Here is a 17390-nt window from a genome sequence, read left to right on the forward strand (position 1 = left end):
CCCCACTGGCCCGGCCCCGCCTCCCCGAGTCATTTGCACCACTAGGGACCTTTAGACCAAATGGAGACTGTACTACTGGCCCGGGCCGCGCGCCAGGCACAGGCCCAGGCATCCTGGCGAGGAAAGGTGACGCAGGAGGCCTGGGTCTGGTCTCCTTGGCTTGCTGCCAGGGGAGGGTGGGAGAAACGGGGCCGCTGGGGACAGGTCACGAAGGCGCAGGCTCTTGGGAGCTCTCCAGGCCCAGCAGAGCTCTTCAGGGGTGCTCACGCTGGAGGACGAGATCACTTGAGCCACGCCTTGTCTCTCTTCTTAACCAACCCCTGCCTCTAGGGGTGTCTGAGCTCCCCTGCCGGCCCCCACTGGCGCCCCTTCCCCAGCCTGTCCGCGGCAGCCAGGCAGGGCCCTCCGCCTTCTACCTCCTGGTGCCCCCACACGCTCCTCGGCCAGGCCTGCATGCGGCTGACGCCCTCCCCGGCCCACCCCCAGAAGGCCCCTGTCCCGCAGCCCTGTCTGGAAGTGGGTGTCCCTAAAGTCGATCTCAACAAATGTCATCCAGGTCTGTCCCGAGCTGGAGCACCCCCGGGGCCCCCGCGTGAACACAGCCGGGACACGCCTCGCACCAGGCACCCACTAACACCAACAGGAGGAGGCCCTTGAGCAAGGGGCAGGGCAGGGTGAGGGCGTCAGCAGGGACCAAGAGGGGCTGTCGTCGGGGGGAGGCCAGGGACCCCCTGTGGGGGGAAGGGGGACGAAAATACTCTCTCACAGGTAAGCATCTTGAGGATGGGGCAGCCAAGAGCTAGCTGGCTCCCAGGAAAGAGCAACATATTTAAGAAGGAAAATGAAGACCATAAAGGGGGGGAAAATTTTTTTTTGAGCAAATGGGGGTATTTTGAAGGTAATTTATTTTTTTCTTTCCAATTCTGTGTCACCTATTATCTTTTTTGATGGAGACGCGTTTCCTTTTTCCAAACGTAAGCTTTCTCGTGTGCTGTGTGTGCTTCGAGCTCCCCTGCTGAGAGCAGCCTGGCTGGGCAGGGGCTCCTTGGGGACCGCTACTCTGGCCCTGGAGGTGCAGCCGCCTGCCTCCCAAGGCCGGGCAGCCCTGCACCCTGCCTGGGCCCCCTCCAGTGGCCGACTGGCTGTGCCCCATCCTGGCAGCCAGGGCCGCTGACGGCTCAGCCACCAGCTCACTCCCTGGCTCGCCTGCTGTCTTCCCTCTGTCCCCACACCAGCTCCTGCCCCTGGAGCCGAGGACAAGGACTGCAGGTCCAGGGCAATGCAGCAGCACATTCAGGAATCCAGGGCCCTGACTCCCGCCCACTTGCCTCCTGAGGCCCTGGTGAGGAGGGGCAGGCAGGGCTGTCCCCAAAGTCCCAGATGAAGCTACCAGCTTCGGCCCAAAAACCAGGAAGGGGACACAGCTGGGGTGGGGGGAACCAGTTTGAAATACAGCTACCCCCAAGGCTGTATCCTTAAGTGAAGGACCAAGCCAGGCCTCAGGGTGACTGTGATCAGGACTGAGGGGTGGACAAGGTGGCCCGAGTGTGGCTCCCCAGAACCCAAGGCCTCTCGACCACCCAGGTGCCCGCCATGACGACCCTCAGGTGGCAGTGACCCCGTCACTGTACAAGACATTTTCTCCTGCTGAGCAGAAGGCATCATCCCCTGCAAACTACCTCTTCCCACGACCTCTTTCTTCCCTGGTACCAAAAAGAACCCTGTACCTCCTCCTCCTCCTCTCCCCTGCCAGCGCAGTGGCCTCGGCCTTGGAAACCGAAGGGAGAAGGTCTGGCCCCCGTGGGGGGCTCTCCTTCCCTCCCCCCGCCCCGCCGTCAGCACCGGCCCTCTGCGAGGTTTGATACTTGAACGCCCCCTGCCCTGTGCCTTGGACCTGGGCAGAGCTCCGAGGAGGAAACAGCACAACTCACGGTTTGAGCTGGGGGTGGTCTTAGCAAGGCCCCTGTCCGCACCCCTCCCAACCTTCTCAAAAGAGGCCTGCCGCCTCTCGGGTGACTTGGAAACTCCTGGACGATTCCATTCTAACTTATTTTGACGTGTATACAGACCAACTGTTTAGAAATTCCACTTGTGCAAAGCCCTACTGTGTTTTTATGTTCCTGTTTAAAAGAGAAGTTTACTTAGCAATAATTATAAATAAATGAATATTCTTTAGCGAGGTGACTGCAAATGCTTCTTTCCCCAGCTCTTGGGGAGCTGGCCCTCACGCCTCCCCCAGAAGGAATTCCCGGCCCCACGCTGCAGGGTCCACTCCCGGGGACTGGAGGGAACTGAGACCACTCTCTGGACTGCAGGGGCCACCGGCAGGGCCAGGCGCCACAGCCAGCTGCTCCGAGACAGGGCCCCAGGACAGAGGCCAGCTCCCGGTGCCAGACTGGGCTTCGGAGGCTGCATTCGGGGCGGCTGCCAGCCCTTTTCTGGTGACAGGCAAAAGAAGGCAGGAAGCCAGAGCCAGCACTCACTTTCCCTACTGCCTGGGAGCTGAGAGGAAGGGGCTGCTGATGTGGGCGGGGGGCGGGAGCCCATCCCAAAGCCGCTGGAGTCTGCAGTGATGGTTCCCAGCCGCCGGGTTTCAGAGTCCCCCCAGTATTTAGGAAAAGGACTTCGCAGAGATGATGCCACTCTTCCCCTGGACGTTTTCACACCAAAAAGTGGAAGGCGATCATTGCATAGAGAGAGGACGATCCTTTAAATTGAATATAGGTAGTTTTAGAGCAACTTTTTTTATGACTTTACGTTTCTGGTTTTTGCCAAAGTGGTGAAAACAAACCCAAGTGTGGGAACCACTGGCCAGGACGACAGGCGGCCCTGGTGACGCGCATGCGCCCCACAAAGCCCAGACGGCCCCGGAGAGGACGGCGCGGTGCTGGGTGGGACCTGCTCTGTCCACCTACCGGGATCTGTCAGGAGTGATCCAGTGCCGCGGTGCAGAACTGGATTAAGAACTGGATCGTGCTAGGGAAGCCCAGGAACCCACAAGCCTGCACCCCAGAGTCCCAGTGGGGCCCCAGGCTGGTCCTGCGAATGCAGAGGCTCCCGGGGCCACCTGGCCCCTTTCCCCGACGGGGCCCCTCCTAGGTGCTCCAGTCTGTCCCTGGTGGAACCCGCCAGCTGCAGGAGGCCCTCTGCCTCCTTCCTCTCAGGGACAAACACAGCAGACGGTTTTGTGAAGAGCTTTTTAGTAGCTAAATATGGCACCATGTGTTCCAGGGCGATATAAATTACAGTATGCAAAACATACTGACTGGCTGAGGTAAAACATGCTGTTCCTGCCTCACGTCACCGTGAGGGGAAACACACACATACTTTTAAAAACATCTTGCTTATAAAAAGTGTCCCCTAGAAAGGCCTCCAGAGAAGGGCTGTGAGGCTCACCCTCCGCCGCGTGTCGGAGGACCCGCCGCGGCCTGGCCACCGCGGCAGCTGGCCAGCGCCTCCCTACTGCTTGCCCAGAGCTCTGTCCAGGTTGCTCTTGATGGTGTCCAGGAAGTCCGTGGTGTTCAGGAAGTGCTCGTTCAGCTTCACGCTGCAGAGAGAACACGCTCGCCTCAGGGGCGGCCCGGGCCTCGCCTGCCAGGACACAGCCTGAGCCTGGACTTCGGAACAGCCTCCCCAAGCGGCCCCCGCCACGGGCCAAAGGCTACCTGCAGCCCACTGCCAAAGGGCCACAGCAAACTCAGCAGGAACCTGGCAGAGCCTGTCCTTTCCAGGTACGAGGCACCTGGGAGCAAGCTCTCCCGGGAGACGTGTGGGAGGGAACAAAAGCCGCTCTGAGCAGTTGGCACCAGGGATGGGGACCAACTCCCTGGGCCTGATCTAGGGAGGCTCAACCCGAGCCATCCCTCAGGGCTGGGGACCTGTCCTGCCCCAGGCCCCTGGCAAAGCTAAGCTGACTCGCGAGGGGGACTCTAACAGGGGTCCCTCGGCTTCTTCCCACCTGGCCCCGAGGTCCCAGAAGGCCATCCTGCCCTCCACCCCAAGCCACGCACTTGCTGAGGCCATGGATGCAGCCCGCCAGGTCCTTGGTCATGGCTCCACTCTCCACTGTCTCGACGCACACCTTCTCCAGGGTCTGGGCAAACCTGTAGGGACGGGGCAGAGTGAGGCTCCCACCATGCAGGGCCAGGACCCACAGCCTACCCTGGGCCAGCTCAGGCTGTCCCTCGGCGCTCACCTGATGAGGTCCTGGCTCCCGTCCAGCTTGCCCCGGTGCTCCAGGCCACGCGTCCAGGCGAAGATGCTGGCGATGGGGTTGGTGCTGGTTGGCCGGCCCTGGGGACGGGGGTCGCGGGGATGTCAAGAGCCGAGCCGCCTAGCCAGGAGGCTGGCCGGACACCGGTGCCCACCCTAGGCTGGTCAGGCTGTCCTCCCAGCCCTCGGGCCGTGGGCCTTGGGGTAGAGAGGCTTACTGCAGCCACACGCCTCACACTTACCTTCTGGTGCTCCCGATAGTGGCGGGTGACTGTCCCGTGAGCCGCCTCAGCCTCAATGGTCTTCCCATCCGGGCAGACCAGCACAGAGGTCATCAGGCCCAGGGAGCCGAAACCTGAGGGGCAAAAAGACTTCCTCTCGGTGCTGGCGCCTGTGCCCTCGTCACCCGCTGTCGCAGCTGCTCCACGTGCCCTCCCGCGCTGTAACTGGGAGGACGGCCCTGTCTGGGGCTTCTCTGCCCTGGCGAGGGGCTCCAGGGCCCAGCACAGAGCAGGGGGCACTCAGGGTGGCTGTCATCAGCCCATTAACACACAACTGTGCCCCACCTTCAGGCACGCAGAGCCTGTGGCCCACAGGGCCAGAGACCCCATAGAGCCCTGCAGCCTCCCGGCGCCTGCCCACCAGCCCGGCCCCAGATGGGGAGGCTCGTTCCAGCAGCCGCACAAAGCCGCCGGCCAGGTCCCAGCCATGTTTGCCGCTGCGCTTTTAAGTCGGGTTCCAGCTTTGTGGTTCATTTCCAAATTTTCCCAAATGCAGACGCCGCTCCAGTGACCCCTGCTGTTGTCAAGGACTCTAGGGCTTCCAAACCACACCCCCCGACCCCCGCCCTGGTGGCACCAAAACAAGGATGGTGGAGGCCAAGAAAGAAAAACCAGACAACTGCGATATGAAAACGGTTCGTCTGAGTTTCTGCCATTTTCACCTGGACCCGCCCGCGCAGCAACTCCTTCCGCACTGAAGGTTAATTTTCACGCCTTCCTCTCGTCTGCTGTGGCTTTCCCTGCTCCCACCCTGGGTGCCCAGTGCTCTGGCAGAGGATCCCCACGGAAAAGCTCTGCCTTTTCATGGCCTGGGGGCCCTCCCCGCCTTCTCGGCAGCTGCCCCTCCCCGTGCAACCCCAGGTTCCTCCCTCAATCTCCACGCCCCGCCACCTCTCCTGCTGTTGTTCCCAACACTCTCACGCCATTTCTCGCTGTTCTCTAATGGCCTCACCCACACTTTCTCCTGAAATCCAGTTTGTCTCCCAGGACACTCTAGGGCTTAGGGGTTTGCTGTCTTCCCCAATATTCTCCTACATCCGGTAGGTTTACTGTGCAAAAAGCATTCCCTGTCATTTAAAGTGCACCCGGTCCTGCCTGATCCAAGCTTCCTACTGGAGCCAAACCCTCACACGGCTCGGTCAGGGTCAGGAACAACCTCAGGGCTGACAATCTGGCCCTTTAGGACTTGAATTCCTGAGCCTCCCTTTCTCTCTAAGGGAAGCCTCAGTAACACACGAGTCCAAACCTAGTTTGTGGTCCTCCTTCACTCAGACGCTGGGGAGCTCCTGCCCCCTGCTGTCCACAGGGGGCCATGCAATGAGTCCTGCTGCTACACTAGAGTTTTCTACCAAAAGCGTCTGAAAATGCCCCCAGCCAGAGAAGACCAACAGTCTGTCCCCCCAGGGAGCAGGGTCCTCCCAGCATACCCTGGGCCAGGATGTCTGACTGCACGTCTCCGTCATAGTTCTTGCAAGCCCACACGAAGCCGCCCGAAGACTTGAGGACCTGAGCCACCATGTCGTCAATGAGCCGGTGCTCATACCAGATCTTATTCTTGTCGAAGTCCGTCTTATAGTGCCTGGGAGGAGAGGGGCCGTGAGGGGACACAGCAGGAGGCTGACAGGCTGGGGACTCCTCCCTGAGCCTCAGAGCTATGCCAAATGCACTGGGACCTCCCCCAGTAGGGTGGGGACAGCATAGGGGAAGGCTGCGGAGTGGGTGGGACGCAGCAAAGGAAGAGGCTGTTACTTGTCAAAGATCTCCTGGAAGATGTCCTTGAAACGCCCGTCGTAGGCTTTCAGAATGGTGTTCTTGGTGCTCATGTACAGCGGCCACTTCTTCTGGATGGCGTACTGGAAGCAGCTGTGCGCAAAGCCCGAGATGGACTGCAGAGGGAGAGAGAGGCCCTGGCATGGCCCCCTAGCCTGGGGACTGCCAGTCTCCTCCCAGTCTCCCAGCGCCAGGCGCAGACCCCCAGGAATGGCACTGTGCCCTCCACACCACTGCTTAACACCAGCTCCGTGCGGAGAGCACCCTGTCCCTGCCGGCCCAGCATCTCCCTCCCAGCTTCCAGGAGCAAGCAGCCCCCAGCTGTGGTTCGGAAAGCACCTCCCCTGCCCCAGTTCGTAGACGACAGGGCTGGGGTAGGCCTCATTCCCCCACTCCACTCGCCTCCTGCTAGGGCTGTGTCCCTGGTTACCCGCTCAGAGCCCTCCTGCCCAGGGCCTCCATGACTGGCTCGGAGATGGTCATGTGACCCGAGCTTGGCACTTTTGCCGAAACTAGGAGCAAAGAGGCGACCTCTTCCGACAGTGACCAAGCAGACAGGGGATAAGGCTGGGGGTACTGGTGGCCGTTTCTGCCTCTTCACGGCCTGAGAACGAGGCCAGCACAGCAGAAAGGAAAGCCAAGAGACAGGCTGGAGGGGGAGCGCAGCAGCGGAGCCGGGCCTCACCTCGTCGGTGTTGTACATGCCCATGCCCACGCCACCCGCAGGGAAGTTGTACACCTCCCACTCCTTGGCACTGCTGCCGTCCTTCGGGGTGAAGACCATCTTGAACGTGCCAGCGCGATCCGCCACGAAGTCTGTGGCCTTGTACTGCAGAGATGAGAGGATGGCTCAGGCCAGCGGCTCTGGCTGGGGGGCCCAGGGCCATGGGCCCTGCCTCCCGCCTGGCCTACCTGGTCGCCATGGGCATGCCTGCCAATGGTGATAGGCTTGGTCCAGCCAGGCACGAGGCGTGGGATGTTTTTGCAGATGATGGGCTCCCGGAAGACAGTCCCCCCAAGGATGTTCCGGATGGTTCCATTCGGACTTTTCCACATCTTCTTCAGTTTGAACTCTGTGAGGACAGAGACGAAGTGGGCCCACCGCAGCCACCATCTTCCAACCAGAACTTGAACCCCAAGCAACACCACAGCCAGACTAGGGTCCTAAAAATCATCCCGGAGGAGGCAGCAGAGTCTGGAGTGTAAGTGTGTGGGCTCTGGAACCGGCAGTTCTGTGAGGTTCACACAAGTGGCTTAACCTGAGCTATCAAATGAAATTACGGATAAAATACCTAGCCTATGGGGGCAAGTGAGGATTAAGTGAGCTCAGGGTAAAGGGCTTGCCCGTGGTGGCGCCCTGTCAGCCATTTTTATCCCCACATCATACGCGGAGACAGCGCAGTCTGAGGGAGAGGGCTTGTCTGCAACCCTGGCGGCACGCTGCCTCCGTCCAAACGCTCTGGTCCTAGCCCCCAGTCACTGAGACTGTGACCTCTACCTCCCTAGCCAAAGAATAGGGATCCATAAATCCCAGGGTTCAGGTGAAACAAAAGAAAACACGTGAGAAGAACTCAGCACTAAAATGGCCGGGGATGAGCTGGCAGGGCAGGGGCAGGCCCAGAGTTTGCAGATGCATCTTGAATGCGTCCTTCTAGCTCCCTCACGCTGCAGGCGGGAGAGAGAACTCAGAAAACTCCTCGCCATCCTTTCCTGAATTATGCAAACCCGGCCCCTTTATCCACACCCTGGGGCCATTCATGGAGCCCTCGAGAGCAGCCCGCAGAACCAAGGCCCAGCAGCCAGTGCAGCCCCGTCGAGGGCACCTCTCAGACACCCTGCAGGAGCACCGCGGCAGGCAGACCTGCAGTGCCAAGGCAGAGGCAGGGGTCCACTAGCGATGCTCCCCAGAGGTCTCTGAGGCTCTGGCACACAGACTCCCCTGCACAGTCTCTGCGAACCTGCCTGCAAAACAGTCCAGGGGGCCAGAGAACGGGCTGCCCAAAGAAGCCGTCATTGCTATGACAGCATCAGCACTATCTTCCTCCTGCTCCTCCTCCTCCTCCTCCTCCTCCCTGTCACTGATGACGCCCACCACTGGTCAGAGCCACACAGCACGGCAGAAACACCACCGGCCTGGGAGCTAGGAGACGTGGGTTCTGGCCTCAGCTCTGCTGCACCCTAACCATGGAACCTGAGGCCAACCCCTTAACCACACCTCCCCCAGCCTCGTCTGCAGTGACCTCTAAGGGCCCCTGCCTACCAGGCACCACAGGGAGACTGGGGTCACCTCACAGTGCCCACCCTAGCCCCAAGTGAAGTTGGCTTGGGAAACCCCAGTTCCAGAGGCCCCAACCTCCCAGTCCCCAGGTGAGCGACACGGCCAGCCTCCCCAACCCCAGTCTGGAGAGCCTGGTGGGGGGAGCCCATGACCCTCCCCCGCCGCCCACCTCTACACCCTCACACCTTCCACGCGGGCCTCATCAGGGGTGATGGTGGCACACTTGACAGCCACGTGGTACTTCTGGGTGGCCAATGCAGAGTCGATGGTGACCTGGTCGTTGGTCTGGTCACGGTTTGGGAGCCCAAGGTCAAAATACTTGAGCTGGACGTCCACGTGGGGCAGGATGAGCTGGGAACAGAGGACCAGAGCAAGGCATCAGCCCAGATGGCTGTGACTCGGGGACAGGACACCAAGGGGCAGGAGAAGTCTGCAGGCCCTGGCAGGGGACACCCAGTCAGGGCAGTGGAGGGGGTATAGCAGAGCACTGGGGTTCAGCCATTCCTCAGTGGGGACTAAACAGAGCTGGTGGGGGCTGGGGCTCTGGAGAGGGGTCAGCAGACCAGGCCACAGTCCTTCAGATGGCTCTTCCCCTATGTGACCATCTGCCCCCACCATGGCCCCCCAACTCAGCCGAACCCCAACCCCAAGTTCATCTAGATTGCTCTATACCATGGAGTCCCTCTTCTCCTCCAAGTGCTTTGAGCCCTTTACAATCGGAAGTGGTGGTTCTCAACCTTCCTCCCGTGGTCGTACACAACGCAGGGGCCTTCACACAGATGACACCCTCTCCTGAGCAGACCCAGATCATGGCAGCTTTGGAGAACCAAGCAGCCACCTGGGACCCGTTTGCTGTGGTGGCTTGCCACAGCCGCAGGCTGGGCCGCTGCCCTGCACGCCAGCCCCGTCCCACTTTCACTCCTTCCCAGGGAAGTGTGGCAGAAGGCAGGGGATCTAGACAGATACGTAACAGGATCAGTCGGCCTCGAAGCTGCTCAAACTCGGCAGGATGTGCAGGCTCCGGCACCAGCAGGAGACACAGGCTGCTCAGGACAGCCCCTGCCTGACGCCTCATGAACCATTAGTGGTCGAGATGTGAAGGCAGCGTGAACGGAAGGGCTGTAGCCGTCCACCGGGGTCGGGGGATCCTAGGAAGCCACAGGGGGACCCAGAAGCCCTTGTGGGGCTGAACACTGTGTGTGGCCAGCCTGTCTAGAGAGCCACCCACTCCTGGAGGGGCACCACCTTCTCCTTGATGAACTGCCAGATGATCCGGGTCATCTCATCACCATCCATCTCCACCACCGGCTTCGCCACTTTGATCCTCTTGTCAGCATCTAGAACCGAGGACACGCGATGCATTGCACCCCTGGGGCGGTGGTGCGGGAGCCCCTCTCCTCCCTGCCAGACCTGCCCTCCACCAAGGAGGGAACCGTGGACAGCCAGGGCCCCGGCTGCCTAGTGTCCCAGCGCCCATTGCCCCTTATGCAGAAGCAGCTCCCTGACTGCGTGGGGGACCTGGATCCCCCACTGAGTCTGCCTGGGTAGAACTGGCCGGAAGGATGCCCAGCCCATGCCTCACGGGGCTCCAGTCTGGCCAGTGAGAGCCTCTGGCCCTGGCATCTGAGGGCAAAGGAGCCCAGCACAGAGAATGGCGGGAAGCTGGGCTGCCTCGTCCCACATCAAATCAGGGAGAGGCTGTCCAGGGGCTCCCGCCACCAGTCCCTCAGGGTGGCCCAGGCTCCCCTTTTGGCCAAGACTCAGTTCTTTATATTAATAGTTTTCCTTGCAATTCTATCAGCTACCCTGTGTCCCTCCCGCAAAATCCTCTCGCGGGGAGCCAGTCGCTAACTCCGTCGCTTGCAACCTGAGAGCCTCTGACTAGCTGAAGTGAGGAGCAGATGCAGACAGACAGGAACTGGGTGCCTGCTCTGTGCCTGAGGGCATACCAGCCCTCTACACAGGTGATCCATTTAATCCCCAAAACAACCCCGAGGGACGTATGAGCATCTCCATTTTCAATGTGGGGAAACGAGGCTCAGAGAGGTTACCAGCTCACCGCGCAAGGCTGCGGAGCTTGAAAGCAGCAGAATGAGGAAGACCCTGACCCCATCCAGGGGGACGCGCAGGCTCATGGCACCTGCGGACGCAACTGGGAATGCCGGATCCACGCCCCCAGGGGATGAGAATTCCAAAGAAAACTCGAGGAAACGGCCCATGGAATGAGCAGGCCAGGCTGCCTCGGACGGGGCTTGCTGCACCTCCGCCTGCAGCAGACAGGGGCGCCGAGCGCCGCCCGCTCCTCTGCCCACGGCCTGGGAAGAAGCACGTCTGCGGGACACGCAACCAATGCGCACAAAACATAAACCTCCAGTCGCTGGGAAATGGCGCTGACTCCCGAAACCAGCACAGAGCAGGGCGGCTGGGCGTTTCGCAGAGCTGCGCCTCAGCCGGGGCTCTTCTGCTCTGTCTTCACCCGGACTAGACACGCGCAGCAGACGAAGAACAGAACGCTCGCTTGAAAACACCGGGCTGGAAGAAGTGACGAGTGCCAGGTGAACAGCAAGGGACAGAAGCCTGTGCAGAGCAGGCCTAGGAACTAAAAAGGCCTGGCCACTGAGGCACGGTCAAAACCAAGTGACCAAAGCCTAACGGTCCTCAAACAACGCCCCTTCCAAAGATACGCAAACAGATTTACTTTTCATCGGAAAGAATCTCAGAGATCATTTAGGGAGAAAAATGAGACCCAGGGAGTGTGGTTTGTGTCAGAGGTGAGACAGAACCAGGTCCCTGGCTCACGTGCAGCCTCGGGAAGCCCTCGTGGGTCAGATGCAGAGACACGGAAAGCAAACACAGACTGGAAACGTTTCATCCCCAGAGAACAGAAGGTGGACACCACTAGCTCTGCCGCCCTTCCCACGACACGCACGACAAGGATTTTCGACCCAATATTCTTTCCCTTTCCTGGTCTCAGCTTGAGTGGGAAGGGCTGCCGGGCCTGCGGAAGTCTGCCCAGCTACTGCAGGGCTGGTTTACCATAGTCTGGGGGAGCATCGCCTCTGGGTTCATCTAAGGGCAGCGATCAGATCTGTGAAAAATGGAACCCATCATAATGCGTAGGCCTCAGGGCAGACACACGTGGGACCAGCTCTACAGGTTTCAGCCTCGGCCTGGGCTCCGCTGTTTCCGGCTTCAGGCAGGCGCAGCAGTCTGTGTGCTGTGGATGCCACATCTCCTCTAGGGGAAGTTCAAGGTCAGGAACACAGCCCTGGTGCATGCAGGTGGCAAACTCTCAGAGACCACAAGGCCTACTTATTTACTCACCAACCGGGTGCTAAGCACCTCTTCCCACTGGGATACAGAAATGCCTAAACACAACAGCATGAGGAAGGGCAGACCCACGGGAAACAGAGCGAGGGCGCTGTAGTCGCTATTAGCAGTCAGGACCGCTGGGACCTCCCTGCAAGCAACCCTCCTCGAGGAGCTGAGGACAGCCATGGAGCCAAGGCCAGCAGACTTGTTTTATTTGGACCAGGTAACGGTTTTTCAAAAATCTTAATTGGTGACCAAGCTTTAAATATCAGGAGATCTCAACGACAGTAAATTAATAAATGGGCAAAAGCCTTAGAGAGACATTTCTCCAAAGACGACATGCAACAAGCACATGAAAAGATGCTCGACATCACGAATCGTTAGGGAAATGCAAATCAAAGCCATAATGGGCTGTCACCTCACACTCCTTATCTACCACCAAACACCAGAAAATAGAAAGTACTGGTGACAGTGGGGAGAAACAGGAACGCTTCTGCACTGTTGGTGGGAATGTAAAATGGTGCCGCTGCTGTGGAAAACAGTGTGGAAAAACAAAATAGAATTACCATGCGATCCGGCAATTCCACTTCTGGATATAGACCCAAAACAACTGAAAGCAGTGTCTCGAAGGGATACACGTGCACCGTGTTCATAGCCGCATTGCTCACAGGGGTCCACAGGCGGAAGCACCCAAGTGTCCCTCCACAGGTGAATGGATACACAGAACGTGGTATAGCCCCCCCCATCCACGGTTTCCCTCTCCACGATTCAGTTACCTGTGTGGCACTCACCCACGGTTAACCGCAGTCTGGACAGAGGTGAGTAGAGTACAGTAAGATATTTTGAGAGAGAGAGACCACATTCACATGATTTTTATTACAGTATACCGTTATAATTGCTCTATTTTATTATTAGTTACTATTGTTAATCTCTTACTATTCCTAATTTACAAATTAAACTTTATTACAGGTATGTACATATAGGAAAAAACATAGTATATATAGGGTTTAGTACTAGTCCCAGTTTCAGGTACCCATTGAAGATCTCGGAATGTGCCCCCAAGGATAAGGGGGACTACTGTATACACACACAATGCAATAGTGTTCAGTCTTAAAAAGGAAGGAAACTCTGACATATGCTATAATATGGATGAACCTTGAGAACATCATATCAAGTGAAATAAGCCAGTCACAAAAGACAAATACGGTGTGCTCCTACTTACATGAGGTGCCTAGAATAGTCAAATACATAGAAACTGAAAGTGGAACGAGGTTGCCAGAAACTGGGAGGAGTGGTTTAATGGTACAGAGTTTCAGTTTTGCAAGATGAAAAGCTGGAGATGGACGGTGGTGATGGCTGCACAACAATGTGAATGTACTTAACACTACGGAACCGTACACCTGAAAATGGTTAGGGTGATAAATTCTGTTACATTGTTTTTGTTTTTGTTTTTGTTTTCTTTTAAGGTAGATAGAGGGCTATCCATCAGTTTATTCAGCTCTGTGTTGAGGGGAGGGCATTTAACCCCAGGTAAGAGAAGCCTGGGGAGAGAGCAAGGGCATATTCCTCCCTGATTGTTACATTGTTTTTTACCAAAACGAAAAATAAATAAATATAACAAACACTTAAACTAGTCAAAAAAAGCAGGAGATTTTTACATAAAAATCGAGATATGCAGCACACACTCACTCACAGGGAGGACAGGCTGGGCTGAGGGTGTCTTAGGGTGGTGCCTCCCTACATTCCAGGCCTGCCATGTGCCCTCCGGAGTGCCCTGGGGCACTGGAGGTCCCCTGTCTGCTGTTCGGCCTGTATGGTGGAGACACCACCGTGGTCTGTCCTGGTCTGGGAGACAAGTGGTGACAGAGACCTGAAATACAAGCAGCAGCTAGGCCTCCCTGAAAACCTCAGAGTGACAGCCACTGTGAATCTTCAGACGATGCACTACACGAACACTGTTCTGGCAGGAGTGCAGGGTGGAATTACACCAGTCACAAGACACCCATTAAGCCAACTCTATTCCCCGTTTGCGTCTCCTAGGACCCAACACGGAATAAGGATTTCAAAACCCATCCCTGGCTTGGGGATCTGCTCACTACTCCCAGCTCGAGGCTGGAGGTCCCTCCCAGGGCAGCAGGCCCCAGGCATAACTGCCTTCTCCACATTCCTGCCCGTGCTGCTCTCAGCAGAGAGGCTGCTCTGTCAGCATGTCCCAGAGAAGGATCAGAAAGTGGGAAAGGCCCCAATTCCTAGGGGCTCAAGAAGGCAGGACAGCAATTCTGGAAAAGACTCCAACATTTTCTGTGGTGTCATCCTTCACTTCCCCCTTTCTCTCACACCTACATCCAAACCAACAAGATACACCCACACCTTCAAAATACACCCAGAATCCAACCACTTCTCACCACCCCCAGTGCCACCATCCGGGTCTAAGCCGTCACTTTTTATTGCCAGGTTATGTCTATCGCCTCCTACCAGGTCCCTGAAGCCAGATAAAATGTAAATCAGATCGTGACAATCCTCTTAACACCGTACAAAGCCTCCCCTTTCACTTAAAGGCCAAAGTCCTTACAAACGGCCTCCGTGCCCTCCACAAGCCCACTGCCGGCCCGCATTCCCCTATCACTCTCCATGGCACACTCTAAGCCAGCATGGCACTGTCCTCTCTGCTCCTCCATCGTGGCTTCGGCACCTGCAGGTCCCTGTCCCCTGTACCTAAATGGCCCACTTCCTCCCCTCCTCAGCGCTTCATTCACCGAGGTCTCTTCCGGCTGCCCTACCCAAACTTTCACATTCACAGCTTCCTTGCTGATTTCTTGTCCCTAGGTCGTGTGACCATATGTCACACGAGTCCACGTCTATCTTATTTACTGCCTGTCCCCTCCATAAAGCAGGAATCTTTACTGGTCTCGTCCCCACACCTTGCGTGGTGTCTGGCATTATAGTAGGAGCTCAAAACATTTGTTAAAGGCATAAATGAAGGTCAAGTTAAGGGCAACTTGGTCTGTGGTCAGGGCTGCCCTGCCCTCCCCTCCCACTCTGGAAACACTGTCCCACAGGGCGAGTGGGTTCTTACCAGCAGACAGCACCAGATGTACCGGGTACAGGGCCAAGGGACCGACATTGTTTCCTGCCCTTTGTAGCTGGGTTGGGGAGCCAGTGTGAGGGACAGGCCAGTGCCCACACACCAGGCAGGACAGCTCACACTGGCAACAGAGGCTCAGGCCAAGTCCTGTCCTGACTGCTGTCTTCTCTCCTAAGCAGGGAGCTAAGGGTCCGCCAGAAGCTGTGGGGACGATTCTGGAAATGGGCTCCGTGCCCTGGAGAAGCTTACAATTAATATTAATATTACAATCTGCTGGTATTCCTAACATGGGTTTACAGAGCACACACCCCGGGGAAGGCCACAGACCCCGGCTTCCAGGAAGCAGAGAGCAGTTTCCAGAACCTCATACCCAGAATGGAATCAGCCCAAGAGGCCTCCACCTTGCAGGGAAGATTTGGGGGCGGGCCTCAATCCCTAAACACGACCACCCAGAACAGCTCTGGCGGGGCAGCTGGGGTCTTAGCTCATGTGGCTGAAAGACTTGAAAAGTTAAGGGGCAAGAATTAGGTTTCTGGGCTAGGCGTGGAGTAAGGGCAGGCTGGGTAAGTAATTCTCCCACTGCGCCGTTCGCAGAGCCTGCCTCTACTTCCCCAAGCTGCAGGAGGCCTATGGAGTTGCAAAGCGAGAAAGAGACGCGTGTGGGAATTACCAGGCAGCAAAGACACAGGACTGTTTCAGCCCAAAAATATTCTCTCCTTGTCATCAAGGGGAATGCCAAGTATTCTTTCTCCAGCTGTGTTGCCAGGTAACAAGCTGGCAGAGTCACAACTGTATAGTCTAATACCCAACTCAAACACCAAGCATTTTTCCCATTAATAACCAAACCACACAGGGACTTCTGGAAGGACCTGCAACTGACTGCTTTTTTTGTGTGTATCCAAATTCAGGCCCCAAAAGGGGCTTTGTTTTCTTGTTTGTGTGTGCTTTTTGTTGGTTTTTGGTTTTGTTTTGTTGCTTTTTTTTTTTACCATCAATGCAGAAAAAAAGGGAGAACTGGGGAATGTATCTAACTTCCACCATATTTTGCCGAAGGTGGTGCCATATGGGAATCTTTGGGGTCTGGGCACTTGGAACCTTGGAGTTGCAGGGCTGCCCAGCTTAGAGATAGATCCCAGAAGTACAAAAGCAGACATGCCCCTTTCTCCTTGGCAGCGGGGGTGGGGCTGGGACCCAAGACCTTTCTCTCCTCCCCTCCCCCTCTGGTCAGCTGTTCCCATACTCGGTTAAGGATTACATCCTCTGGCCAGGCGGAGCAGGGTGGGCCCCACCCCCTCTTCCTCACCCTGCTGGCTCTCCCCAGGGGCTCCTGGCCAGGTCTGGATACGGGTTTCCATGGCAACAGGCATCAGACCGGGCCAAGGGACCGACATTGTTCCCTGCCTTTTGTAGCTCGGTTGGGAAGCCAGTGTGGGGGACAGGCCAGTGCCCACACACCAGGCGGGACAGCTCGCGTTGGTAATGGAGGCTCAGGCCAAGTCCTGACTCGACTGCTGTCTTCTCTCCTAAGCAGGGAGCTGAGGGTACCCCAGAAGCTGTGGGGACGATTCTGGAGAGCGGCATTTTGCGCGGGCTGCCAGGTCTCCCCGGCGGGGGAGCCAGGTAGAGGGCGTGGGCCGGCCAGCAAGGAAAGGCAAGTCGAGCCAAGGACGGGCCCAGGGATGGAGCCTCAAGGGCAGCACGAAGGCGAAGTGGTGGGGGCAGCCAAACAAAAGGGGGAAATTAAAAAGGACTCTCCTTCAGCTGCCGCGTAAAAGGCTCCAAAAATAGCTGACGTGGGCCTGGTAGCGAGGAGTGATTAAAGCGCGCCTGGCTGAAAAGGAAGGGGAAGTGGATGCCTCCCCCCTCCCCGCCTTTGTCTGAGCAGGGCCTGCGCCGCGACCCTCCCTCTCGCGGGCAGGGCGCTCCAGCCCCACCTCGGTCGCCGGTGTCCCTCCAGTGGCGCAGGGCGGAGACACCCTCTAGGTACGGGACACCCCAGGAGCCCCTCCCGGAATCGCTGGAGGCGCAGGGCCGGCAGTGGCCAGGGCCACCAGTTGTCACTGTCCTTCAAGTCCCTACCCCTGCGCCTGGAGCGGTCCCGGAAACGCCAAGCGGGGCAGCTCCGCGCGAGGCTGCCCCCGACCCTTTGCGCGCCCGACACCGCCACCCCCGGGCCGCGAGCGTCGCAGGCCGCGCTCCCTGACCCCCACCCGGGAAGCCGCCACGTCGCGGCCCGAGCGCGCCCGCCCGGACCCCCGGCGCGGCACTCACAGTGGCGCCGCGGCTGCTCTCGCGCGGTGGGGGCTGTCAGGGCCGCCGGCGCCCAGGCCGTGCCCGGGGCTCTGCAGAGCGAGCGCGCGGCCCGCAGGTAGCCGGCCATCCCGAGCAGGCGAGCGCGCGCGCAGGCGGGCGAGATCCGAGCGCGGGCCGCTCCCTGGGCGCCTGGCCGCGG

At 58.2% G+C, this 17390-nt stretch overlaps 1 protein-coding gene across 2 annotated transcripts; it reads right to left on the bottom strand.

The window, feature by feature from the left end:
• Nucleotides 1-2429: 2429 nt before the first annotated feature.
• On the bottom strand, nucleotides 2430-17384 carry IDH2 (isocitrate dehydrogenase 2 (NADP+), mitochondrial). Of its 2 annotated transcripts, XR_001137470.1 has the most exons (12): nucleotides 17210-17384; nucleotides 9787-9878; nucleotides 8727-8892; nucleotides 7176-7336; nucleotides 6949-7092; nucleotides 6243-6379; nucleotides 5921-6072; nucleotides 4455-4567; nucleotides 4196-4293; nucleotides 4011-4103; nucleotides 3397-3547; nucleotides 2430-2707 (listed from the first exon to the last, which is right to left on the bottom strand). XR_001137470.1 is itself a non-coding variant. In XM_012643731.1 (11 exons), exons 1-11 carry the CDS (start codon nucleotides 17316-17318, stop codon nucleotides 3460-3462), a joined length of 1353 nt encoding a protein of 450 aa, XP_012499185.1. In that variant the 5' UTR covers nucleotides 17319-17384; the 3' UTR covers nucleotides 3184-3459. The 2 variants fall into 2 exon arrangements, 1 of the variants encoding a protein (XP_012499185.1); XM_012643731.1 differs by lacking the exon at nucleotides 2430-2707 and having other exon boundaries at nucleotides 3184-3547.
• Nucleotides 17385-17390: the final 6 nt, after the last annotated feature.

Source organism: Propithecus coquereli, unplaced genomic scaffold (genome assembly GCF_000956105.1).
Source record: "Propithecus coquereli isolate 6110/MARCELLA unplaced genomic scaffold, Pcoq_1.0 Scaffold20, whole genome shotgun sequence".
In the NCBI taxonomy this organism is placed as follows: Eukaryota; Metazoa; Chordata; class Mammalia; order Primates; family Indriidae; genus Propithecus; species Propithecus coquereli.

Excerpts from the sequence above, each read along its gene's own strand:
- IDH2 (XM_012643731.1), bottom strand. The coding sequence starts at position 17,318 with ATGGCCGGCTACCTGCGGGCCGCGCGCTCGCTCTGCAGAGCCCCGGGC. Across the intron at positions 7,093-7,175 it reads GGCATGCCCATGGCGACCAG|TACAAGGCCACAGACTTCGT; the intron begins GTAGGCCAGGCG and ends TCATCTCTGCAG. Across the intron at positions 4,568-5,920 it reads GTCAGACATCCTGGCCCAGG|GTTTCGGCTCCCTGGGCCTG; the intron begins GTATGCTGGGAG and ends TTTGCCCCTCAG.